Source organism: Zerene cesonia, chromosome 20 (assembly GCF_012273895.1).
Source record: "Zerene cesonia ecotype Mississippi chromosome 20, Zerene_cesonia_1.1, whole genome shotgun sequence".
NCBI lineage: Eukaryota > Metazoa > Arthropoda > Insecta > Lepidoptera > Pieridae > Zerene > Zerene cesonia.
In genome coordinates this window covers 9516596-9544076 of record NC_052121.1, presented here as the reverse complement: position 1 = coordinate 9544076, position 27481 = coordinate 9516596, and the positions used below count along the sequence as shown (strand labels likewise).

General features: G+C 34.8%; 5 protein-coding genes across 5 annotated transcripts; 2 read left to right on the top strand and 3 right to left on the bottom strand.

The window, feature by feature from the left end:
• Positions 1–2500: 2500 nt before the first annotated feature.
• Positions 2501–3800, bottom strand: LOC119834752. Its single transcript, XM_038359215.1, has one exon. It carries the CDS (start codon positions 3614–3616, stop codon positions 2936–2938), a length of 681 nt encoding a protein of 226 aa, XP_038215143.1. The 5' UTR covers positions 3617–3800; the 3' UTR covers positions 2501–2935.
• A 248-nt stretch (positions 3801–4048) lies between these two features.
• LOC119834749 (GTP-binding protein 1) lies at positions 4049–14984 on the top strand. Its single transcript, XM_038359213.1, has 14 exons — positions 4049–4200; positions 4369–4546; positions 5093–5204; positions 6488–6659; positions 7076–7254; positions 7610–7773; positions 8702–8824; positions 9302–9417; positions 9920–10064; positions 10481–10663; positions 11022–11157; positions 11436–11569; positions 11885–11992; positions 12647–14984. Exons 2-14 carry the CDS (start codon positions 4448–4450, stop codon positions 12767–12769), a joined length of 1794 nt encoding a protein of 597 aa, XP_038215141.1. The 5' UTR covers positions 4049–4200; positions 4369–4447; the 3' UTR covers positions 12770–14984.
• Positions 14985–15072: 88 nt separating this feature from the next.
• Positions 15073–15943, bottom strand: LOC119834753 (mediator of RNA polymerase II transcription subunit 9). Its single transcript, XM_038359216.1, has 3 exons — positions 15635–15943; positions 15452–15557; positions 15073–15355 (listed from the first exon to the last, which is right to left on the bottom strand). The coding sequence occupies exons 1-3, from the start codon at positions 15730–15732 to the stop codon at positions 15215–15217; spliced, it is 345 nt and encodes a 114-aa protein (XP_038215144.1). The 5' UTR covers positions 15733–15943; the 3' UTR covers positions 15073–15214.
• A 689-nt stretch (positions 15944–16632) lies between these two features.
• On the top strand, positions 16633–24679 carry LOC119834922 (ATP-dependent RNA helicase DHX8). The gene is made up of 13 exons (XM_038359460.1): positions 16633–16834; positions 16938–17731; positions 18017–18178; positions 18590–18694; positions 19084–19230; positions 19450–19962; positions 20087–20334; positions 20854–21520; positions 22050–22190; positions 22734–22886; positions 23277–23602; positions 23892–24071; positions 24419–24679. Exons 1-13 carry the CDS (start codon positions 16741–16743, stop codon positions 24639–24641), a joined length of 3753 nt encoding a protein of 1250 aa, XP_038215388.1. The 5' UTR covers positions 16633–16740; the 3' UTR covers positions 24642–24679.
• A 322-nt stretch (positions 24680–25001) lies between these two features.
• On the bottom strand, positions 25002–26771 carry LOC119835002 (THAP domain-containing protein 1-like). Its single transcript, XM_038359580.1, has 4 exons — positions 26313–26771; positions 26005–26200; positions 25875–25928; positions 25002–25805 (listed from the first exon to the last, which is right to left on the bottom strand). The coding sequence occupies exons 1-4, from the start codon at positions 26390–26392 to the stop codon at positions 25563–25565; spliced, it is 573 nt and encodes a 190-aa protein (XP_038215508.1). The 5' UTR covers positions 26393–26771; the 3' UTR covers positions 25002–25562.
• Between the last annotated feature and the right edge of the window lie 710 nt (positions 26772–27481).

Below are 27481 nucleotides of genomic sequence, written 5' to 3'. Positions count from 1 at the left end.
TCGATGTCAAAACATCGATGTTTTCCAGCTAAACATCGATGTTTATTCAACATCGATGAATATCGATCATCCCTAAGTTCAATCGACAATTCGACATCCCAATATTGTTTTCAATTAAATCTGAAGACCGAGGAGCAGGACGTGTTTTAAAATTTTTATAATGCTTTTGAACTATAATATAATATTCTGCAAAAGGCGATAACTTCGGAGTGTATAATGGATAGTGCAGCTCTAAATAACATTACGACTCTGATAGCATCTTATCGTTAAAAACATAAACAGGTAGACAGATAAATTATCGATCTGGGTTATTCCTTTATATTTATACATTTAAAAAAATCCAAGGAATAATCCGGAATCCTGTGTTATTTTCACAACAAATAAATTAAGCATTTATTTTGTTTTCTTTCGTTTATAGATAAACAGTTTCATCACAATGTTTTTTTTTGTTATTTTATTAACACTTATTTATTATTAAGAAAGATGTATAATAAAAAGTATAAAAAGGAAAGATTATATTTTGTAAATTATTTGTGTAGCTTTAGAAAGTTAGATATAGTTTAAGTTTATTAGTTTGTTCAGTAAAGTTAAGGCTAATTTGTATATAGTTATAAATTGTTTCGGTCAATAATGCGGTTAACAAGGATGAAGTAAAATACTTAAAAATTTTCAATTTAAGTATTCGTATATTGCACGAGAACTATGATAAATACGCGAGTTCTTTAAAAGTTGACAATGTGATATGATTTAATTTTAAGAATCGTACCTACAGAATATATAGATATATAAAATCTATAGGTCTATACAAATTATATCACAAAATAATTAGACATACGATTTAACTACTTCAGTTTCCGCAAGTACTGTAGCTGTGGTGATGTTTTAGTTTAAGTTTCACCTTCAGACTAAAACTGTTATTCTTTTGAGTCTGAGGTTTCATTATAATAATTATGTAGATTGAATATTCAGTCGCAAGAATCTATAATAAACATAATAGTCATTATTAATCTTATGATATTTATATATATAGTGTATATTGTCTATATGTTATGGATGAACTCGGACCGATTATTATGAAAATTGGTACATCAGGTTGTTGGTGCAGCAACGCGCGCAAGGTATAGTAATAAATATATTACATAATAAGTAAATTCAACTCGAAAATAAATAGTTTCAAAACGTCTTTCCTAAACGAAATTAGGATTACCTTTTTTTCATTTTCTTTTTCATACAATCTCCTGCATAACTGTCATATAAATTTATAACTATCTGCTCCAGAATTACTTATTATCTCAGATATATGATACAATACTAAAAATTGTATCTTATACTTTAGTTTTAAACTTTTTTAATGACTGATAAAACTATCATTCCTTGACTTATGTGAATCTCAGCATTGTAAGTAATTATGTCTATAATATTGAAATAAATGGTGATTTAAAGGAATTCACATGGTGTTATTATTTTTTTCATATGAAACGCCACGTTTATGGTTATGCGAGTAATCCTATCCTACTATATATTTTATATTTAATCCTACTAATATTGTAAATGTAAAATTTTGTAAGGATGTGTGTGTTTGTTGCTCTTTCACGCAAAAACTACTGAACCGATTGCAATGAAATTTGGTACGTAGACAGCTGGACAACTGGAATAACATATAGGCAAATTTTTATCCCGATATTCCTACGGGATACGGACTTACGCGGGTAAAACCGCGGAGCTTTGCTCATATTATAAATAAATTAAGAATTTTCAAAAAGTATCTACTGGACTGCTTACAAAATTTCTTTATTTTTCAAGATTACGTATGTGAGATACTGTAAAAGTAGACACTAGCGGATTTTTTGCTGTTTTGAAATTCCTTGTATAATTTTTTTTTTTGCAAGTGTTTAGTAGTTATTTGATAATATCAAATTTTCTAAGCAAATATTTAATAATGTATAGAACTAGCTGCGCCCCGCGGTCTCACCCGCGTAAGTCTGTATCCCGTATGAATATCGAGATAAAATTAAGATAAATTTGCCTATGTTATTCCAGTTATCCAGCTATCCACGTACCATTTAATTGCAATCGGTTCAGTAGTTTTTGCGTGAAAGGGTAACAAACATACATTTTATTGTGGTAGTCGAGTACGCTTTGGCACGAATTGGGCCAGCTCGCACCGGAGAAGTACCACATCCCCTCAGAAAACCGGCGTGAAATAGTGGCATGCCACTGCGTTTCGTACGGTGTGTGGGGGAGCCGGAGGCCCGTATCCTTTTCCTCACCCGTCCCAGTCCATTTCTTCTTTCCAGTCGTTAATCCTTTCCTTTTCTCGTACCCAAGAGCAAGCTATGACATAAAAAAATACATCCTCACAAACTTCCGCATTTATGGTATTCGTAGGAATAGGCTAGGAAATCACTCATAAACAAAAATGAACATAGTCTTATATACTTAATATTACATTATATCGACATATATATTGCTGTTTTATACATTAATAAGAAAAGGCATATTAAATTTCAAACTTTTATTTCTAAGCTTAAGGCATAATATGTGCTTTTTGTATATTATATACAAAACAAAAATACTATTTACATTTTATTTCTTATTTAAGGCAACCAACTATCAAAATTTAAATTTAATTATATATTTATTGCATATTAGGTATATATATAAAACATTGGGTAATAAAAGTGTATTGTGGGTAAAAAGAGGGGTATCATTGCTTAGTGGATGGCAGCCTTGCAAATGTTAAATAAACAGTAATTACACAAAAATATTCTCTGCCTATAAAAAGTCCATATCTACATACAACATGGTTAAACAGAAAGTTTATTTATGCAAAATGACCAACTCAAAGCCCCCAAAATAGTAATTATAAATCAAATCCAAGTATAAAAATAATTTTATGATATTATAGAATGGATTAGGCATTATAAAATTAACTCTAGTTAGATTGTTCATTGTATACAGAATCGGAAAGATTGGATACATCATTTTTAATAGCTGCTGTAGCTTTCTTCATGGCTTGTCTCCGAGCAGCATATGCTGACATTCTAGCTAGTCTTGCTTCTCTTTGCTCAGTTGTCTCATTTGCTAGTCGGCGAGCAGCATAAGCAGACATTCTTGCTAATCTTTTAGCCCTCTGATCACGGGATTCAGTTGCCAGGCGCTTAGCTGCATATTCCGACATGCGTTTGAGCCGCATGGCCCGCTGCTCCGGTGTTTCATTTGCGAGTCTTCGCGCAGCATATGCCGACATCCTGGCCAGACGAGCAGCGCGCTCTTCTGGAGTCTCATTTTTAGGTCCCGATATTCGTCTACCGACACGCACTGACTTGGCCTCGGTCTTTATTTCCGATTTATCGGTCATTAAAGGATCATCTTCAGTACTTACAGAGGCATCTTCTTCTACGCTAGATTCATAGTTTACCATTGAAGTGTCGTCATCTTTCTCTACTTTAATGGTAGGAAAATTACACATATCGTCGTTTAAAGAGAAACTGTTAGTGTTCATCGTCTGTTCAACTTGTATTGATTCAGATTTGATCATAGAACTCCATTTATTTTCGGACTTCGATAAGACCATTTTCTTCCAGGAACAATCAGAGGCACTCAAGTCACCCATATTGATTGTTCACTGAGAGAGGTATCCAAAGAATCATATTTTGAGTTTAAACGAAATTATAGGAATTAAAACAAAATAATCAAAAATAAATAAATGTGATAAAAAACATAAATAACACTAATTCACGACCAACAAACTCACAGATAGTAATTGACAGGTTGACAATCTAAAAATATAGAAAAGCGATAGACTATACTACTGCGCCACAGCTTCATAAATTATTTATGAAGATTCAGAAGAAACACAAATCGATGCCTCAGGGAATAGATAAGACAACAGGAATAATTGTTAAGCTTTAAATATATCTACAATATAAATTAGGATTTTTCTAAAAATGCAAATGGGTATCGAAGCTTTTTTGTAGGAAAGATATTAAAGTATTATTTCTCGATCAAATAAAATGGTGCAATAAGCACGCGTCAGCATTGTTTTGAAGGTGAGTTGTCAAAATGTTGGCATTTATTCCATCTGTTTTATTTTCGTGAAATCAAGTGAAATCTATTTTCATTACTGAAAGACAAGATATTGTGTATAAACTTGGGTCTATAATTGTTTGATTTTTGAATCAATTGCCTAAAATAAAGGTATTTATATTGATACATTAATATAACAAATGAAAAAGTGAGATACCAATTGCTGAAACCTCTATTAGCCGAAATTGAAATGAACAGTATCGTATTTATTTTCCTGTGCAGTTTATTTACGTCTGGGCTTCGTGAAATTCTTGTAATAAGATTTATTTTTGTTTTTAGGGGGCGTCGCTATTTGATATTAAATCCGTGATGACATAATGTCGTAATTGGTTTGAGTAATTTAAAGAATTTTAGCAATATGGATAAGTCAGCAGAGCCTGAAAGGGTAGCCAGCCCAGTACTTGAGGGTGAGATGCAAATGGAGTCGGAGACGGACTATTCGAGCATCAGAGGAAAAGTAAGTTTATTCTTTTTGTATATGGTTGCTACTTTTCGCGCCACATATTGTTCATATTTCGTCATATATTTTTGTGATGTAATTAATTGTTTTCTTGAATTTCAAAATTTTTGATCCTATTAAAAAAAATAAAGAAATGAAGAAACATAATAAGAAATAAAGCAAGTTACAATTTTCGCTTTTAAAATATATGTCATCACTTATCATATAAAAAATAAATAAATAAAACCAACAACTGTAAACAGTTGTATGATAAAAGTTTTGATAAAACTTAATTGTACTGACCACAATAGAACTATACCATTTATTAGCATTATAAAATATTGTGCAATATTATATATCAAGCTTAGCTTTACAGTAAGGTCTGCAATCAACCAAATATTCATGGGCATTGATAGTGCTTACCATCAGCCAACCCACCCGCACCATTGCCAAAGATGACATAAAAATTAAAGTTCTCAATTTTGTTGTTTAAAGAATTCATTATTTGTGCCATCTTCAAGCTTTTGTATATCCACTATAACTTATATTGAGTTTATATTACAGATGATATTAGTGAGTCCAACAACAGAGGAATATGAATTACTAAAGAAACAACTCACTGAGCGACTAGAAGCTGGTAATGGTGAAATTATTTATGACATTGGTCAAGGAGAAGGTATGTTGTGTTGTTTAAATGACTTAACAAAAAGCGTGACATAAAAAGTCTCCAAAAATGTTGCAGGCTCTAGATTAGGTTCTACTGTATAATATTTTAACTAAGTCATACAGATGTATAGAAGATGATGTTTTGATAAGGCTTCTATTAGTGTATTATAACAATTCATTTGTAATACACTTATTGTTTATTTACAGTGTCTTATCTTAATTTTGGAGATAAAAGTGCATGATGGAGACATAATATTCCAAGAACACTTTTATCTCATAATTATATCATGATTTAAAATTCCATTCTGAAGTGCATGTCCATTTGCATAATATTTATGTGATAACTGCTAATATTATGTATATATTCACATCCTACTAATATTATAAAGTTTGTAAGGATGTGTGAGCACTTGTTGCTCTTTCATGCAAAAGCTACTGGACCAATTACAATTAAATTTGGTACGTAGACAGCTGGACAACTGGATAACAAATAGGCATTTATCCCAATATTTCTAAGGGATACAGACTTACGCGGGTGAAACCGCGGGGCGCAGCTAGTCTTTATATATTTATAAATGCTATTGTTTACACATTTGGATGGATAGTTTTGTGGATAGTTTGATGGATAGATAGAGGATGTTTATGACTCATTCCTTTTTATGATTTGTTTATGTCAAAAGTATTGAACATATAGACAGACAGACAGACAGATGATGCAATATGACAGTTCTGTAACTTATGTTCTAGAATACACATATGCAATATTAATTTTAAAGATGAGATCTCTACCATGAAAAACTTAAATTTTGTAATTTTATGATATATAATAGCAATAAAATGAATAACTTCCACAAACAGATAACTTCTTTATCTGCTATTATGAGGAAAATTTTGGTTTCAATATTGATATCCGATGTAGTAAGAACCATTATCTGTTAACTCATTCCAAATTTGCTATATGTAGCTTCATTCTGGGTTACGCAAAACATTTGAAATAATGAGAAATATGCATGAGTTGTCTAATTTTCACAAGTTTGAATACTTGCATACTGTTGTTTTATTTATTGTTGTAACGGTAATGGGACATTATTGAAAATTGTGGCAATGCAGTACTGCAATACTTAAAAAAAGTTGAATGAAATTGAAGTTCTTACAATTGTTATCAGTTTTGAGAAAGCATCCTTAATTATATATGACTGTATTAACGTTTTTTGATAGTTTGTACTTGTTTTTGCCCATAGCTGTCATTGTGGGGTCTGAGAATCAGAATAGAAAAATATTAATGTTTTTTAGATGGCAAGGGTCTGACAGAAGATGAATACAATGCATCAGTTGCGACACTGCAGTCGCTAGTCAGTGAGCGGGTGTCTTGTGTAGAGCTCAGGAAGTGGGACTGCGGCTCTGGCACTGTGGGACAGTACCTGCTGCGGACGGAACTCGATCACAATGATTTTATGGAGATTAGGTACCTATTCACTATTAACTTTTTATAAGGATTGAAGTTTTTTTAGAGAGTTGCAACATGTTTAATAGATTTATGTTTCAATAGTAAAAGTGGGTTTTTATTTGTACAAAATAATAACATTTCGATATCTGTTTGAATCATCAATGTATACTTACTTATTGCTACATTCAAATAAATCTATAAAACGCAAAAAAGCAAAAAAAAAAAGAAATATACAGTCTAGAAAAACATCGATAATAAGATGGAATTTGAACCTTCTCCTTCGCCGTGTAGTAGAAATGTCTTGGTAGCCATGCATGATCCCGCCTCAGCAATCGAATTTCTTCTACTCTTTCAGACACATGTACTTAAAATGACATTTAATACTGCTGTATCAAAAAAAAGAAACATAGTTTACATTCGTTATATTATTTCAGGGTAGCAGTGGTAGGAAATGTGGATGCGGGTAAATCAACACTGCTGGGTGTGCTGACACACGGTGAGCTGGACAATGGGCGGGGGCACGCGAGACAGCGGCTGTTCAGGCACAAGCACGAGGCGGAGACGGGGCGGACCAGCTCCGTGGGGAACGATATACTGGGGTTCGATAGCATGGGTGAGATGAAACGTATTTTCTTTCTTTATTGTGATCATTTCAAGACTCCCCGGTTTTGAGGTACTTTACCCTTGTTCGAGTTATATTTTATGTATTAAATTAAATATATTTAAGTTTGTGATGTATTGTACGCTAAAAGGGGCTAATTCACTGTAATTTTTTTTTATATTATCTAGAATCTCATCTACTATTGAAGTCTTCACATAAACACACGTCTGTATGTGAATACACACGCGCACACATTGGCACTCATACGCGTAAATAAATGTATGTGTGTGTGAGTACCCACATATACACTTACACATACGCACACAGCCAAACACAATTGCATACGAGTAATATAATGAGCACACAGGCAACGTGGTGAACAAGCCGGACCACGGTACACTGGACTGGGTGAAGATCTGCGAGAAATCGTCCAAGGTCATCACGTTCATAGACCTGGCGGGCCACGAGCGATACCTGAAGACCACAGTGTTCGGTATGACGGGGCACGCGCCGGATTTCGGCATGCTTATGGTGAGTTATGCGACCGCCTCCTAACAGGTACAGTGGTTAACGCGTGTGCTTAGAACCGAGGGGGCCTGGGTTCGATTCCCAGTGGGGACGCACAAAAAAAATATATCTCGGTCTGGCAGGACATTCTGTGTCCTGTCCGGCTGATCACCTACTTGTCCATATAGAAAATCGATCAGTGAAACAGATGTGTATCATCTGCCCCATACCCCACTACTACACGGGACTTCACTTTTTTATGGTGAGTTATGCACGAGCTTTATTTATAAATTATAAATATGTTATGATTTTACCGAATAAAATATATTGAATCTATACTAATATTATAAAGCTGAAGAGTTTTGTTTGTTTGTTTGGACACTCTAATCTCAGGAACTACTGGTCTCTTTTGAAAAATTCTTTCAGTGTTAGATATTTATTGAGAAAGGCTATATATGCTATATAGGCTATATGGGCTAGATATGTACCATGGGCGAAGCCGGGGCGAACCGCTAGTATTTATATCACTACATAATATAAAACAAAGTCGCTTTCTCTGTTTGTCCCAATGTCCCTATGTATGCTTAAATCTTTAAAACTATGCAACGGTTTTGATTAGGATTTTTTAACAGCTACAGTCATTCCAGAGTGTTCGGGCGATAAGGCACGTTTTTGCATGTATCGCTTGAATGTTAAAATGAAACGTCTGTCCTCTATAGAATTTGTTTTATTACTAATGCATACATAACATATCCGCAATGAACAAACAACTGAACACAGAGCAAGGTTTATAATATGTATAATAATGTCTATTGAACTACTCCAAGTTTTATGCGTGCGAAGCCACGGGCAAAAGCTGGCTATATATATATATATATATATATATATATATATATATATATATATATATATATCTTAATAACTATACTAGCTCTATATATATTTGCAACAGATCGGTGCTAACGCGGGCATAGTGGGCATGACGAAAGAGCACCTGGGGCTGGCGCTGGCGCTCTCGGTGCCCGTGTTCGTGGTCGTCACCAAGATCGACATGTGCCCCCCCAACGTCTTACAGGTATCGTGTACTAACCGATACGAGGATATACTGTTATGTGATAGGAGTTACATTTGTTGTTATCTCTCTCTCTCTCTCTCTCTCTCTCTTTCTCTCTCTCTTAGCGTGCTGATATCTTTTTCCCTTTCTCGTAACGTGTGGATTTCTTTCTCTTTTTCTTACGCTAAAAAATAAACCTGACACGTTTTTAAACATTTTTGTTCCTATTATTAAACGGTTTATTTCAATAATTATTGTTGTTGTTATCAAAGTTTTTTGTTAAATAAATCATACATAGGCACCGCTTGTGCTATAAGTTATTCTTTAACTTCAAATATTTTTGCTATATAAATGTGTGTTCGATGCCATGGTGTAGTGTCTATCCAGCACCTAATTACCACACTTTAAATGATTTATTATGAATTATAAAAAGTAACAATGACTCTATTGTAAGTCTTCTTAGTAATGGATGCTTAATTAATACGCAATTTATTACAGGACAATCTGAAGTTACTCATTAGGATACTGAAGTCGTCCGGCTGCCGAAAAGTTCCTGTAATGGTGAAGACGAAAGATGACGTCATAGTTAGCGCAACTAATTTTGTATCTCAGAGGTGTGATTAATTTATTAGAGTAACTTTTTTTAGTTATAAAATAACCAAAATAAATGTATAAAACTTACCAATTAATTTATATACTAGCTGCGCCTCGCGGTTTCACCGTAGTAGTAGTTCGTATCCCGTAGAAATATCGGGATAAAGAGTTGCCTATATGTTATTCCAGTTGTTTAGCTATCTACGTACAAAATTTCATTGCAATCGGTTCAGATGTTTTTGCGTGGAAGATATAATATTGAGTAGTATAGGATAGGATTTATAGTTAAACATTTTAAGATATTGGACGTAATTGATTTAGTTCATGCAAAACTTTGCTTTGGTCCTTCGAGCAGGAACATAGATTATCCACAAACTTTATAAGATAAAACATTGCCTGTTGTACTTATTTGTACGTATATTGCTTTACGCTTTCTTCTTATTTCTACATGAAGACAAATATTTACAATTCGTTTAATTTATTGTTGGTTGCTAATTTTACTACAGGATGTTGCATTTCCAGGCTATGCCCAATATTCCAAGTGTCGAACGTGACTGGCGAAAACCTGGAGCTGCTGACGATGTTCCTCAACCTGCTGAAGACGAGGATGCCCTCGCAGGACGACAAGCCCGCCGAGTTCCAGATCGATGACACGTACTCTGTGCCGGTAATGTATAGTGTTTTAATGGATTTATAAATATAGGAGATTTTATCATTGTGTTAGGGAGGAATCAAATTTTAAAATGAATATTTTAACTGTTAATAGTTTTTATATTTAATGTAACACGTAATTTTTAATTATCAATTTCAACATTACCTTTAGGGTACATACACATACATTACTTTTACATACTCTGCGTATGTAATATGACACTAATTTACAATGTACATAAATATAGTTAATTTTTATTGTGTTTAGATCCCCCTTTCATCAATACTCATCACAAAGTATCCACATGACTCTGACCTCCGTAGCATAATTTCATTCTGCGGACTACCCTCAACTTTCCCAACTTTTTTTCCTTGTTTATATCTCTTGTTTTCCGGTACCGTGGTTATATGCGTCATTCCCTCGTCACCCAGGGCGTGGGCACAGTGGTCTCCGGCACGACGCTGGCCGGCGTGATCCGCCTCAACGACACGCTGCTGCTGGGCCCCGACCCGCTGGGCCGCTTCGTGCCCATCGCCGTCAAGAGCATACACCGCAAGCGCATGCCCGTGCCCGAGGTGCGCGGCGGACAGACCGCCAGCTTCGCGCTCAAGAAGGTCGGTTTGGGGGGCCGAGGGGGGGTATTAATTATTAATTAATATATATTACTATTGTTTTTTGGTGTAAAATTTTGGATTTGGTAGTGTTTTTGGGTGTATACAAAGATAATTTAAACGCTGTGATATAGATATGTAATAGAGATGAATAAAAAATTAATTGGAAAAATTGGTCACCCAGCCGATTTATGACCGTGCCAACCGCTGCTTAACTTTGATTTTTTTTTTTACATCGGCAACAGAAACGTAATCTCAGAAAATTGCTTAGCTATCATGGTCCTTAAGTTAGAGCCTGGCGAAGAAGTCTCAGTAAAAGAGTCCCCTTGGTAACGGATGTAATTAATAATACACTTAATAGATAAAGCGCTCAGCGATCCGCAAGGGCATGGTGATGGTGTCGCCGGCGCTCAACCCGCAGGCGTGCTGGCAGTTCGAGGGCGAGATACTGGTGCTGCACCACCCCACCACCATCTCGTCGAGATACCAGGCCATGGGTAAGGATGGTCTCCATATAGACATACATACCTACTTTGTTTATACTATGACAAAAAGAAATAAGCGTCTCGCGATGCCCGATAGAAGTGATAACTGTACGCGTTAGAAGAAGGGCAGCCATATGTATTAGCGCTGTAACGCGTTACGTAACGGACCGATTCATCCTCCTATACGAATTATCACTACAGCAACATGATGGAAATACAGGACATTTGCAAATATTTCTTCACAAAATTATTTTCATATCTTTTCTATCCCCCCACACCCCGTGTGGCAGTGCACTGCGGCAGCATACGGCAGACCGCGTCGATCCTGTCGATGTCGCGCGAGTGCCTGCGCACGGGCGACAAGGCGCGCGTGCGCTTCCGCTTCATCAAGCATCCGGAGTATCTGCGTAGGGGACAGCGGATGGTATGGAGTGGCTCATTATTTTTTTTTATTTTTATTTTTTTTTTTTGGTGTTATGTAAATTGGTATCGTGATTTGGTTGGGCTTAACACACACAGATAAAAGTATGAGACATGGAAAATGTTTTCACAAACAAGATTCTGGTATAAAAATATCGTAGAAGCAATGTCTACGCTTGTATACGTGAGCTACATTTGACTCCCGAGTACATATGATTGCCCAATTATAATAATTAATAAGCATTGATTAAAATTGACAAATAGAAATACTATCGAAATAACATAAATAATTTATGTCAATACTTGGTGGTGGTGGCAGGTGTTCCGCGAGGGGCGCACGAAGGCGGTGGGCAACGTGCTGCGGCCCGAGCCGCACGCGCAGCCCGCGCCGCGCCACGCGCGACACGACCACCGCCTGCTCGCCGCCGTGAGTTGGTGCACACACTCGCACACACACACACACACACACACACACACACACACACACACACACACACACACACACACACACACACACACACACACACACACACACACACACACACACACACACACAGATTGACAGACAGACAAACACTTATAAGGGAAAAGACATAAGATTCGATTCGATTCGATCGACACAATAAATTATTAGAATTTGAGATATGGTGTTTCATGGTCAAATCAGTTAGGAACGGTGTATGCTACATGGAATAGGTCTACTTAACATGTAACCCTGTATATATACAGATGAATACGCAACAGTTATAACTGTATACTCTAGTTAGATCTCGTTATAACATGGTACGTTATTTGTAGCAAGTTACAACTAGTTATAACCAAGGAAAAATCGCGTTATAAACTAAAATTAACTGTGATAATTGGGCTTTAATTGAAGTCCATATATGTTTTGGTGGTTCCAAGTCAAACTGAACCAAACCAAACTTAACCACAATTCCATTATAAATAGTGAAAAATTGCATAAAACTTAGCCACTAAGTAACCATAACAACCTTACCAAACTTAAGTAAAATTCTATTAAAAATACTGAAAATAATTCAAATAGCTTAGCCAAGTAAACATAATAACATTAATAAACCAGGTACAAGAGTCAGACGAGTCCGGTGCCACCTCACCGTTCGAGATGTCCGGCGACAAGCGGCGCCGGCGCAAGCGGCACGACAACAAGCCAGCCGCGTCGCACTCTGCCGTCGCTGCTAATTGAACACACACGCACACACACACACACACACAGATTGACAGACAGACAAACACATATAAGGGAAAAGACATAAAATTCGATATACATAAACATTACATTGATATGTAAGTTAAATAGACAAAAATAAGGACAAACTCGGATATAGAGATGAGTAAATAGACATACAATTTGAAATCCATAAACAATATACGAGATCATAAACACACAGATACACAGTTATCTGATAAAGTCAGAACACATAAACAAATTCAAAGAACACACACAAAGAAACAAACAAAAAACGTTAAAGCAGGCCATAAGTTTGTTTATTTTTGGACATAAGAAGATCATAGATCATAATGCAGAACACACATACAAACAAGCAGTAATGCACAGAAAGTATAGAAGAACAAAAATTTTAATTATAATAGACAAAAATATCAAGTCACTTAGTACGGAGTATTATGTATAAGCACATTTTGTTTATAGTTTTTATGTGTTCATCTTGACATTGTCAGTATTTTCCTCAGAAGATGGAATTGTTTTCTATTTAAACTGGCATAAATTTTTTATATATTAAAAAATTATCAAAGACATGCAACGAAAAGTAAAAGATACATAAAATATACATTAATGTTAATGGAAAAGGGAACTAAAATACGGCGAAAAGACAGTTGGCGTGCAAGAGTTATATGTATATTCATAATTCAAGTTTGCATGTATAATAAATCAAGTACATATGTTAACTTTTAGGAAATTATTATATTAAATGATTTTCACCTACATATGAATAAGCACAATTAGTAATAGAATTTCCATATAAACTGCTCTATTTTGTATAGATCTAACATATTTTCTCACTTTTTATATTTCAATCTATTTTTCAATTTATAAATTGCATTAAAAGTATTTGTGGCCGAGAGTATAGCAGTTAGGTAATGCTCATGATATCAACTTTAATAACAAAATCAATGAGATACTTAACATTAAGTAACCCACCTGGTTATTTAACGTTAAGCTTCAGTTACTTATTTTCCAATAGACCATACATATACATACACCTTCTTCAAAATTATGTTCATGTCATGTGTAATCATAATCTAGTTACTGATATGTGAATGGATTTATCTTGTTAAATAATATCACAATCCATAAGAAGTTGAATAATTTAAAAATGGAATGTGTTCTACATACATCTTAGATTACAAAACAAAGGCATAAAACAAGTTAGGTTTTACCAAATCAATTCTTCTGTTTCTTTCATTCCACCTTCTTTTAATATTGAACAAAAAAAAAGTGTAAACATTACTTGTAACTAAGTGTCACACCTTATTTTGTAAAAGCTTTCTACCTAATGTTTTGTAATCTGAGTCGTGTTATCTTATATATCTTTTTAGTGTTCTTTATGAAAAAAAAAAATAACTTAACACAAATGGTGGATGTGAAATATAGATACCGCCTAAAGAAGTACAAGGTACCTCTGGTAGAGTAAGAACAACATATTGTAGCGAACCGTCTATTTTACCATATACATTATACTACTTATTATATTTACTATGTCAAATTTTTTCTATATTTTTGGTATTTTTAATGTCAAATAAAATAGTTTACAATTGGTGCAATTTATGTTTGGCTTTCAATAGGATTAAGATAAATATTTCGGTTGGAAGTGTTTCAAAATTTATTTTATAAAGTTTATTTCAAAGTGTGATGTTATTTGATTTATATTTTAGAATAAATCCTTGATGTATATACAAATACATTTTCATTTTTAAGCTGTAAAATATTTCGTATACATGTACCATTAATATTTAGTAGCATTGAGTGGTTGACATGTGTTAATAGTAAAAGTAAAACTGTATTTAAAATTTACATTGGTGGAAATATTAATATTATTAAACACTGCAACACGACAATTTACAGTGCGAGTATATTTCCTATTTAAATGCAAGTTGCTGTTCCACTAGCAATAATGTCCAAACATTTATACGAATGGGTAAACGCCTAGTAGGTTGTGTCTTAGTGTTGCTAGCACTCCATATCATAGATATTCAGTATTTGTGTTTGTAATGTGATTTCTTAGTCTAGGTAATGACATATTTCTATTAATTTGTTCTGAATTTGGAAAATAAAATTAGCTCAAAATAAAATTGATGTTTTATTGTAAAATTACATTTATACTAAATATCGAATTTACAATAAGACTACATAGTCAAAGAGCGAGTGTCATTTCTTTATCTGCTTCTTAGCATCTTCAATACCTTCTCTCATATTTTGACTAAATTTCTTATAAAATGACATTAATCTGTTCACTTTTACTGGATCTATTTCAGAAATCTTTTCTTTGCTTCTAAAGAAAACAGATACTGCAAGTTGGGCTGCTCTTCTTACTGGGTATGATTCAGCTATCTTCTGAACTAGTCTTTCATTGTTAGCTAAATATCTAAATATCGCTCTGAGAGGCATTGTTCACTTGAATGAAGTCTCAAAGGAGCACATATTACGATACTTTTGCAACAATTCTCGTTTCAACCGTAGTTGGGTTTGGAGTATCTCAAACTGTTTCAGTTGGTCTTGTTTGTTGAACTCTATGCCAGGTAGGCGCTTAATCTGAAAACACATTTATGTTTAGGTAATTACGGTACTTTTCCTGGATATATATATTCATTATTTGTACTTAATGATAACTAAAAATAAATACTGTACCTGTGAACGCGCAAAATCCAATTTCTTCTGTAGATCTAGGACTTTTAAACTGCAATCTTGAGATTCTCTTACCTTGGCAGTATTATCGTGAAAGTCCCGTTCTACGCTAAAATAAATACGTAATAATCTAATGTCAAAAAATATTATCTATATTATCTAAAAATAAATATTTTGACACAATACCTTCGTATTATTTCGTAAACAATCGGCAAAAAGTCTACATCTACTTCTTGAACAGTGATAGGAGTTAAATGTTCTGAATGATCAGTATTGTTTTCCATAGTATAATTTTATCAAAATTATAAAATTTTGTAATGTGCTATTTTATTTGTATGATGCTGCATTTATTATTTGAGTCCACAATACAATTACAAGAAAATACCTCTTTAAAATTCCTCAAAATATAGATCTCAGTAAGCAAAGAGATTGACTAATTGGTAGAAATACACACAGAAATACATGGATCATGGATGACAATTGACAAATGTCAATTATAACCACAGATAAGAACTAGTAGAACAATACTATCCCCATACTATTGTGCGTAAACCTTAGCTTAGAGGTCGATGGCCCATACCTACTAACAGTACGTAGTTATACCACAAATCAAGTAATAGTTACTCGCATGTTACGCTTTTATTCTGCGGTATGTTACTTACTCTGTTGCCTGTGCCAAATACAGCATAGATATATATTTTTATATGATTATAGTACGTTCACAAATATTTACCTCCTGGCTAGCAGTATATTAACTATCTATTTTTTTTATAGGTTTTGTGGATGTAATTGTGAAATAAAAAAATAACTCAATATCATCTATGTCTGAAACTTCAAAGGCATTCGTGATATTAGGTATTATAACAGAATAAATTATTTTAATATTCCATTTTGTGTGATTGATATATACTAAGTTGTAATACTTGCGATTCCTAATTGAAAAATTAATTTGCACAGTAGATAATATGTTAATGTTACCGATTGAACTTGGTTAGCACTGACTTCAGATAGGTATGTAAATCCTAAATGAGTGGATTGAGCTTATAATAATTGTTCTAGGTAATTGAATTCGCTATTGAATACCTATTCTTACAAACATATTGTGCAAACTAAGTTTTATGTAATGTAAGTGTCGTGTAGACTTGCTATTAGAAAATACAATATGTCACAACGACAACGGCGTTGACGTTTGTGTGTGATGTGATAGCAAATGCATCAATATTGTTTTCAGTTTTGTAAAATGTGCAAAATATAATTTTTTCATAATATATATTGAATAACTTTCTAGTAAAATGGATGAATTAGTAAAATTAGAACATCTTTCTCTTGTGTCTAAAGTTTGTACAGAATTAGATAACCACTTAGGAATAAACGACAAAGACTTGGGTAAGTTTTTAGTTTCCCAGTTACCACTATACTTATGCATTCATTGAAAACTCTTTTGTTTGGTTACTGTATATTAAAATTGAGCTGATTTTTTTTTTTGCAGCTGAGTTTATTATTGATTTAGCAGATAAGAATCCAAACTTCGACGGTTTTAAAAAATCACTTATTGAAAATGGAGCAGAATTTTCTGATTCCTTTATGACAAACCTGCTACGTATTATACAACATATGAAACCAGCAGCCCCTCAAGCTGAATCAAGTAAAGAAGTAAATAACTCAAACCCCTTAGCTAATAAATTTCCAGGATTAGCTATACCTAATGAAAAACCCCCACACTTTTCCTCTGACGATGAAAGTGAAAGTGATGATAAAAAAAGTAAAAGAATCACAACTAAAGATATTTTTAAAAATGAAAATAAATCTGATGTTGTGAAAGATGACATAGTTGATCAGGCAATGGCTGATTTAGAGGCTTTAGCTCCATCCAAATCTACATCTACAGATGTGAAAAAGCGCGAGCGTAGTAGAGATAGAAAAGAAGAAGTGAGTAAGAGAGCAACTTCTAAAGAAAGGCGTAGCAGACGCAGTAGAAGCAGAAATCGGCGGAGTAGAAGTAGGGACAAAAGGAGTGTTAGTCGTAGTAGAGATAAGAGGAGTAGAAGTAGAGATAGGAGAAGTCGAAGTCGTGACAGAAGAAAAAGATCTAGAAGTCGTCATCGAAGGTCTAGGTCCAGGGATAAGCACAGGAGATCAAGGTCTAGGGGAAGAAGGTCTAAATCTAGATCTCGTTCTAGGGGAAGAGATAGAGATTACAAGCAAAGAGATAGGGATTATGGTAAAAAACCAAGGAAGAGAAGTCCTGAAGTAGAATTGAGTGAGGATCCTGAACCTGGTAAGGTAAGTATCGTTATTTTATAAATAATTCACAAAAGGAGTGGATATAAACATCAATATTGGATTATTCAAATGTTTAAATGAAATTTGTTAACGGTTTTAAAATATTACGGCGACAACATAGAATACTATTTCTTCTTAAATTAAAAAAAAACTTGTCATTGCTTTTCATTTATTTATTATTATTTATCACCCATTATTTTTATACCTTGATGTCTCATTAGAAACAATAAAATAACTTTTTCTCATAGCATACATATAGAGTTCAATTTCCAATATCATTTACAGATATACAACGGCAGGGTTGCCAACATAGTGCCCTTTGGCTGCTTTGTGCAAATGGAGGGGTTGAAAAAGAGATGGGAGGGCCTTGTGCATATCTCACAGCTGAGAGCAGAAGGGAGGGTTACCAATGTGTCTGACATTGTATCGAGGGGAGATAAAGTCAAGGTAAATAAAAAATAAAAATGCATCTTAAAGTTTTATTACTTAGCTCTTTCTTTAGGAAAATTAATCAGAATTGAAATGTGTGTGTGTGTACAAATGTATACAAATATACTTATATCAAGGTTTTAAAATCAATAACCCATTCAGTGTTGATTGCTATCTATTAAGTTTTTCTGTTTAGCACTTTTTATGTTATTTGGTACAAAATTGTATTTTCTTATGTTAGCCTCACCTGGCTTTGCTTGTGGTACATACATAGGCTATAGAAGTCAAGGACCATATTGATATCCAACATCAAAAACAATTTTTTTATGTTTCTAGATTACAGTACATTCAAACAAACACTTCAGCTTTATATAATAGGTATGCACTGCTTTTAATATTTAATAAATAATATTATATAATTGTTTTCAGGTGAAAGTTCTGTCAGTGACTGGTCAGAAAGTATCACTAACTATGAAGGATGTCTGTCAAGATACAGGAAAAGATTTGAATCCTACTTCTCATGCACATTTGGAGGTAAGCCACACCACATTTAGAAATTTTCAATTTAATTGTTCCTCTATTGATTCAGAATAGATCAAATAGAGTAGATAAAAAAAGAATCAAACAAACGACAGATTTGTTATGCACATGACATTATCTCAATGAAATGAAAGAATAGAAAAAGCGGTACCATGGCCACACTTGACCTCTCGACCATCCATGATCCCACAGTATTTGCTTTTCTTTTTATTATTTTCGTTTCATGTGTCTGGTAACTAAAAAAAAAATTACTTACAATTATTTTTAGGTGTACAATACAATGATATTGCAAAGCAATTACTAATTTAATAAAATCTTAAATATACAAAACTTGTCTGATTTTATTGCATGTATCAATATACCAAATTTTTTCGTATAAACAGGCCGAGCGTGAAGGTCGTAATCCTGATAGGCCACCGCCAGCTGCTACGGTACTCGCGGGGCTTCAGAATGGCCTCGACCCCGATGAGGATTCCAGCAGAAAACGGGTCACAAGAATCTCAAGTCCGGAAAGATGGGAGATTAAACAGGTAACATACATTTAATCAACAATTTTAAAATATGACTATTTATGTAAACATTTTTTTGGAATGTGAATGTTGAATTTTAATTTTAAGTTCTTTGACATACTTTACTGTGATCAGAATAAATATACTAATTCTACATAAAATTATGTATGATTTGATCAGATTTATTATGAGTCTGATAAAAATATTGCTTTAAAACATTGTTATGGGATTTGTTTGCAGATGATTTCATCAGGAGTAATAGATAAGAGTGAGCTACCAGACTTTGATGAGGAAACTGGCCTCCTCCCAAAAGACGAAGACGGCGAGGCTGATATCGAAATAGAACTGGTTGAAGATGAACCACCTTTCCTTCAAGGACATGGTCGAGCGTTACATGATCTCTCACCAGTCAGAATAGTAAAGAATCCTGATGGGTCACTTGCCCAAGCGGCTATGATGCAATCTGCGCTAGCGAAAGAAAGAAGGGAACAGAAGATGCTGCAAAGAGAGCAAGAGATGGAAAGTGTTCCCACTGGCCTGAATAAGAACTGGATCGATCCGTTGCCAGAGTCTGATGGGTGGGCTTTAGCAGCCAACATGCGGGGCACGGGTATTACCACGCAGGACCTGCCGGAATGGAAAAAACACGTTATTGGCGGAAAGAAATCTTCGTTCGGTAAAAAGACGAATTTGTCTTTGTTGGAGCAGAGGCAGTCTCTGCCTATTTATAAACTGAGGGATGAGTTGATCAAGGTATAGTTTTACATTTTACTAATGCTTAGGCCTTAATTATTTTCTATGGTGGTTTCGAAGCTATTTTATTTCTATATCCAAGCAAATATCACCTATTCATTCAATTAAATTCTTCTACCCCCAGGCTATATCGGACAATCAGATCCTCATAGTAATCGGTGAGACGGGTTCCGGTAAGACGACCCAAATAACCCAGTACGTAGCGGAGTGTGGGTTGGCGGCTCGAGGCCGTGTTGCGTGTACCCAGCCCAGGAGAGTGGCTGCCATGTCGGTGGCCAAGAGAGTAGCTGAAGAGTTTGGATGCAGGCTGGGTCAGGAAGTGGGGTACACCATCCGGTTCGAAGATTGCACCTCGCCGGAGACTGTTATCAAGTAAGTTGTAGTGGTGGATTAGGTTACTCTACCCAAACTATCCCTTAATCCCTTAAACAAATTCTTGACTAGAGTAAATTTTGAGATAATTGGAGCTCTTGTGTATTAAAATATCTTCTTAAACTGTAAAAATTATATTGTTTGTTTATGAATTGTCTATGAATTTTCAATAACACTCAGAATTAAAAGCTCTTAGAGTAAGTTTTCAGCTGTGAAATATCTTTTAGTTTCAGAATGTTTGACATGAAATGTTGAGACCTATGTGGTAGTTTGTAGAAATGTAAAATTAGCATGATTTTAAAAGAAAAAAAAAGTTGTCCTTTTCGAGTTTCTTTGCCGTCTCTTTTATGCTGCCTTCCGAACCGGTGGTAAATATAAAATAAAAAACTATGAAATGATGATTCAAAAATGCTTCTATAAGAAGTCTAATTTATTAATAAATGTTTGAGTCTTTTTTGTAGACTCCCATGTATTCAATATCGACTCTTTAATTCACCAACAAATAAATTCCTCACACAGGTACATGACAGACGGTATGTTACTCCGCGAATGTCTCATGGACCTCGATCTAAAGAGCTACTCAGTCATCATGTTGGACGAGGCCCACGAGCGAACCATCCACACGGACGTACTGTTCGGTCTCCTCAAGCAAGCCGTCCAGAAACGACCAGAACTCAAACTCATCGTGACCTCAGCAACGCTCGATGCCGTCAAATTCTCGCAATACTTCTTTGCAGCACCAATTTTCACGATTCCAGGAAGAACATTCCCAGTGGAAGTTTTATATACAAAGGAACCGGAAACGGACTATTTGGACGCGTCCTTGATAACAGTAATGCAGATCCATTTACGGGAACCCCCCGGGGATATTCTTCTCTTCTTGACGGGTCAAGAAGAGATCGACACGGCCTGCGAGATTCTTTACGAAAGGATGAAATCCCTTGGTCCTGATGTACCAGAACTGATCATATTGCCCGTGTACTCCGCGCTTCCTTCAGAAATGCAGACAAGGATCTTCGAACCAGCTCCACCTGGCTCCAGAAAGGTTGTGATAGCAACGAACATAGCAGAGACGTCGCTAACGATAGACGGCATTTATTATGTAGTCGATCCAGGGTTCGTGAAGCAGAAGGTATACAATTCGAAGACGGGAATGGACTCGCTTGTCGTTACTCCGATTTCGCAGGTATGATAAAAATTTCTGCATTTGCATTTCACATTTCATCTCGTATGGTAGATATATTATTTACCCTATAACCTGAAAAAGTAAATGACTGTTTTCGCTCCATTTATTCATAACTCACGTTGGCATTCTGTTATAATTTATTTTTATTGATATGTTCTGTTACTGTGTCTTATCTCACTCAGTAACTCATATTGTAATTTGTCTAATTTCAACAAAAAACTAAAATACCTTCGAATGGTCAGAATTTGACCAAATTTAATTGTGACCACATGTAAGGCACCAGGATTTTAAATAAAAAAAGAATCGGTTCACCTCATCGATAGTTTTGAATTGAGAATTTCTTCCTTTTTTCTTTGAAATCGGTTGGTAAATGCAAGTGTTTGTGTTTGACAAACTGTCAATCTTTCTTTCACGGAGCGAGTTTATGTTATGAATTTTGCGTTATGGAAGTAACGTGTTGAAACTTCCACTTCCATGGGAATTTCCCATTAATGAATGAATAAATTTTTATTAAATTGTTAACTTATAGGCAGCGGCCAAGCAACGCGCGGGCAGGGCGGGGCGCACGGGACCGGGCAAGTGCTACCGGCTGTACACGGAGCGCGCCTACCGCGACGAGATGCTGCCCACGCCCGTGCCCGAGATACAGCGGACCAACCTCGCCACCACTGTGCGTGACCACTTTTTGCGTTTGTAGCAACCCTATTGTTTGCGTATGTAGCAACCGTAAAAGTTTGCGCTTATATCAATATTATTGTTTTCGCTTGTAGCAAACCCATTGTTGCTATCTTTTTCCGGCGAATTTTGTAGATTTACTTAACACAGACTGGTCTTTTTCCGAGAAACCTTTGGAACGACAGATATTTATGATGTTATTGCTATCTATGCGTAAATCCATCTAGATGACTTATATTTCCACTATTCTTACTTATTTCAAATTGTAATTAAATTTTTCCTACAAAAAATCTTATTCGTACGGACATCGAAACTAGATAATAAAGAAAGCGCCTCGCAGATCTTCATGAAATGACAGTCAGTCTTTAAAGAACTTTATGATCAGAAAATGCAGAATATGAAAAATAACTCTATAGTTATTTTTCATATTCTGCCTAATTCTATAATTAATAAATGCAAAACTCTGGTACAGTTAACTATTAATTAATTATTTTCTCAACTATCTTATTACCCGCTTAATGTGACAATGGAATTCCAGGTGTTGCAACTGAAAACGATGGGCATCAATGACCTGCTTCACTTCGACTTCATGGACGCTCCTCCGGTGGAGTCTCTCATCATGGCGCTGGAACAGTTGCACTCGTTATCAGCTCTCGACTCTGAGGGTCTGCTCACCAGGCTAGGACGGAGGGTGAGAATTAATTTTCTTTATCAGCGCCAGGTGTTCTCGTGGAAACAACGATTTTCTAATCTCAACTCCACAAAAGGTGTTTTAAGTTAATGAATGAATGAATGAAAATTCTTTATTGCGTAAAAAATAAAAAAAATAAGCAGGCGTACAAAAAACTTAAATTAAATTCGCAAAGGGCGGCCTTATCGCTAGGTAGCGATCTCTACCAGGCAACCCTTACAATAAAGGAAAATAAAAGTAAAAGTTAAATAGTGACTCCATCCGTAGATTTTAATGATCTTGACATTTCTTTGGTTTGACGTTGTTTCTAACTAAATTGTGTATAACTCTTGTATAAGTCTATTTGCTATTGAGCTTTTGTATACCTTTTTGTATACTTTACATTTACAGATGGCCGAGTTCCCATTAGAGCCGAATCTCTCGAAGATCCTCATCATGTCCGTGGCTCTGCAATGCTCAGACGAGATCCTGACCATAGTGTCGATGCTGAGTGTGCAAAACGTCTTCTACCGACCTAAGGACAAGCAAGCTCTTGCTGACCAGAAGAAAGCCAAGTTCAATCAGCCGGAAGGAGACCACTTGACCCTCCTTGCGGTTTATAACAGCTGGAAAAATAATAAGTTCTCGAACGCTTGGTGCTATGAGAACTTCGTGCAGATTAGGACGCTGAAGCGAGCGCAGGATGTGAGGAAACAGTTGCTCGGGATTATGGATAGGTAAGACATTAGACATGGCCATTTCCCATATTATATATTTTTGCTAAGGGATAGTAGAATTTTGACATTCTGGTCAAAGTTCCATCTAAAGAGAAATGGTGAAGGGACTGGGAAGGGTGAGGAAAAGGAAACTTTTTAGTGCAAAATAAACCACGTCATCAGCTTCAGGATTAGAAAAAAAAAATGATAGTATTGTGTCCATACTACTTTGTTAAAAAAACTTTCTCCATTTCTTAGTAATATTTAAGCGTTCCAACTACATCCATGCATCCAAAATACCCAATTTCAGACACAAATTGGACGTAGTATCGGCCGGCAAGAACACGGTGCGCGTGCAAAAGACGATATGCTCGGGTTTCTTCAGGAACGCGGCGAAGAAGGACCCGCAAGAGGGATACCGCACACTAGTGGATAGCCAAGTGGTATACATTCACCCGTCTAGTGCGCTGTTTAATCGGCAACCTGAATGGTGAGGATATACATAAATATTAACGGGACTGTTATAATATTCCATTTTGAAATCCATAAAGTATAGAGCTCATAGACATTTAGAGACTCTTCACTCTGTTTCAAGAATTGACTATGGTTACAATAATCTATTGTAAAGGCTCTCGATAATTGGTGTTCAAATTCGAAAGATAAAGAAAAGAAAAAGTTCCTATATATAAGGTATATGGGTAACTGACCTAATTACTTGAAATAGAAAATAATATAAAGAAATAAAATTAATATTACGTCGTATGTGTTTGTATAAAAAATAATGAAATATGAATACCGCAAAGTGATGTAGGAAAATAATGATTTTTTTATTTCCAGGGTTATCTATCATGAACTGGTGCAAACTACAAAAGAATACATGCGTGAAGTAACGACGATTGATCCCAAGTGGCTTGTCGAGTTCGCTCCGGCGTTCTTCAAGTTCTCAGATCCGACCAAATTGTCTAAATTTAAGAAGAACCAACGTCTCGAACCTCTCTACAATAAGTATGAAGAACCCAACGCTTGGAGAATATCCAGGGTGCGAAGGCGTAGGAATTAAAATCTTCTATTTATGTTTAATAAACTAGTTTATTGTGATATTGTTGTTTTCTTTTTGTGTTTGTCTATGGTTATTTAATGTCGTAGTTATCATAACCATATGATAATCCTAAATTGAAGATTATTTAAAAACATTAATTTTTTTAAATTTGTGGTGCTGACGAAACTATAGGGGCACTCAAAATCGATGGTATAAAACGAAAAATAAATATCGAATAGAAAATACGTTAGTACCAATTGCTTTTTTTGGTTAAGTTATATAAAATCAAATAAAAGCAAGCCTAGTTGTATTCCAATAAAAAAATATTAATCTCCACATACCATGAATGAATTTGTATAGTTTCTAATAAAAAAAAACTAGTACTATCAACCATATATATTATAATGTAATAAAAATTACATAATTCAGTTTTTATTTAATAAAATATAGATATAGAATACAGGTCAATACAATGTAAAGAAATTAGTTTATTTAATCCAAACACATATCTCATCTGTAATATTTTTTCTTGTGCATTTTCAAGTGCCATCAATGGGCATCATGCTCGTACAGACTCAACAGTCATATCTGTCAGCCATATAATTTGTAAATCAACCCTTCCTTCATTAACCCAATTTTTAGCCAACTGTGACCATTTCCAATAGATCAGCATATGTCTATATTTATATTCTATAATATCTTGTTACAAGTCAAGCAGTTGGTTAGGTTCTTGTACCTGATTACTCATTTATTGTTCAAATCCATTTGGGTTAACCATTACTATATACTATTTAATTTTGCGCTTTTAATTGGCCAAATTTTTTCCCACCCTGCTTCTTTTACCACTTCTAATTGTAAGAAATATAAAGAAAACATTTCATTAAGGGAAATACTTCAGATATTTAATTTCAATCGTATTTTTTATGCCCAATCTGACATTGTTCAGTCGGGGACAAGATGGTTCTGATCTTTAATTTTTCTTTCCAAATAATTTATAATGGTTTCCAGATCTTCAATTTTCTTAGCTTTACGTCTATTCTGCTCTCTAAACCTTTTTATTTTCAACCTTTGATGTTGGACTAAATCATATAATCTTTTTTCTCTTGGTGTAAACGGTCTCTTAACTTTCTTTTGATGTGACTGGTCATTACAATTCTCCTCTTCCGAGTTTATTGAAATACTATCCTGTGATGGAAAGAGATTTGAATAACATAACTTTAAGATGGAGTATAACAAGAATTGGAAGAAAAATACCTCAGATGTAGCGAAAACTTTAATGACTTCCTTATTTTTTAAATTATCAACTTTCTGAAAAAAATGCTTGCTTATAAATTTTTAATAAGAATAACAAATTAGCAATATTATTTTATATTTTATAGCATACTTCTCCATTAGTTATTGTATTCAAAACAAGAACCGTTGGATATGCTTTTGCATACAAACGTCTGAACTTTTTGGTGTCAACAAAATCATCCTCATTGAAATGAATGGAGCAAATTGTACTGAACTTTGATGGAAGCCAGTTTTTATTACCTGTTGCTTCTATCCATTTTACCTTTGTGTTAAGGTCTTTGGGAAATCTGGAAAAAAAAATTAAACATAATTATTATTGTCAAGAGATTTTTCAACTCTCGTCATTGAGTGAAAGGATTTAAAATTATCATTTTTGTATTTAATTAAAGAGGTACTTACCGATGGAATGAAACGTCTCCATTTTCCCGACCAACTCTTTTGGAAGAGTTTTTACAATTAACAATTGCACAATTTGGCATCCTACTGTTATTTTTTCCACGAGAAAGTTTTATACAAGTTAGTGATAGGGCAAGTATAGCAAATGATTTGCACCTACTTTAAACATGTCCATGCTTGGCTACTAGCTACTTTTAATTTATTTTGGGCGGCCTCGTATAGTTGATAAGCAAAGCAATCAAAAACTGAGCATTTTACCCATTAATATTAGTTATATTTGGTACAGTTTTGTTGCAATGTTCTACAGACAATTAACACAGGGACAGACGAATATCATAAATAGGTAAACAATAACAAAGATAAAGAAAGTGTCAGGCGTTTCTCGTCACCTGATAAGAAAATAAATTTTCAAGTAAACGTTGAGTTCAGAGTTGCCAATAAGAAAATTAATGCGAAGAAGTAGAGGCGAGTATGCCACAGAAGCAGAAGCAGTCCACAGCAAAATACAAGTAAGAACACATGTAGAAGCGGTGCCAAATAATTTCGATTCGTACCCCATGGAATTTCTTTTATGATTGTTTCTAGATAATAACACTTGTTAGATGGCAATACCGAAGAAGCAGTGTCTTCTTCAAGTTCATGTTCAAATTGGGGCTCCTATAAAACTGATGCATTTTCTTTATCCTTACTTGAGTTGTTTGATGACCTAAACCTCTGTATCCTAAATAATGGATGTCCCACCCACCGTGTAAACCCTTCTCAAAATCCTAACAGTGCAGTAGATCTCTCAATATGCTCCCCTTCCCTTTCCCTTATGAGTTCATGGTCTGTCCTCCCTGATTCACATGGCAGTGATCATTACCCTATACTTCTGTCACTCAATAAAGTTCACTCTGACCCAAATTATTCTCCCCTTCTTAAGTATAGACTATCTAAAGCCAATTGGAGTAAATTTTCTCAATCTTTAAAACTCAAAAAAAATTCTATTCCTATATTCAATGATATGCAAAATGCCGTAGATATTTACTTTCAGTTAGTCAACATCTTCCTATCCTCTGCTGGGGAGCATATTCCCATAAAACCGACACGCAACTATAGACCCTCTACTCCCTGGTGGGATTCAGAATGTTCGGAAGGAATCCGAAAAAGAGCGGAAGCCGAAAGGTTATATT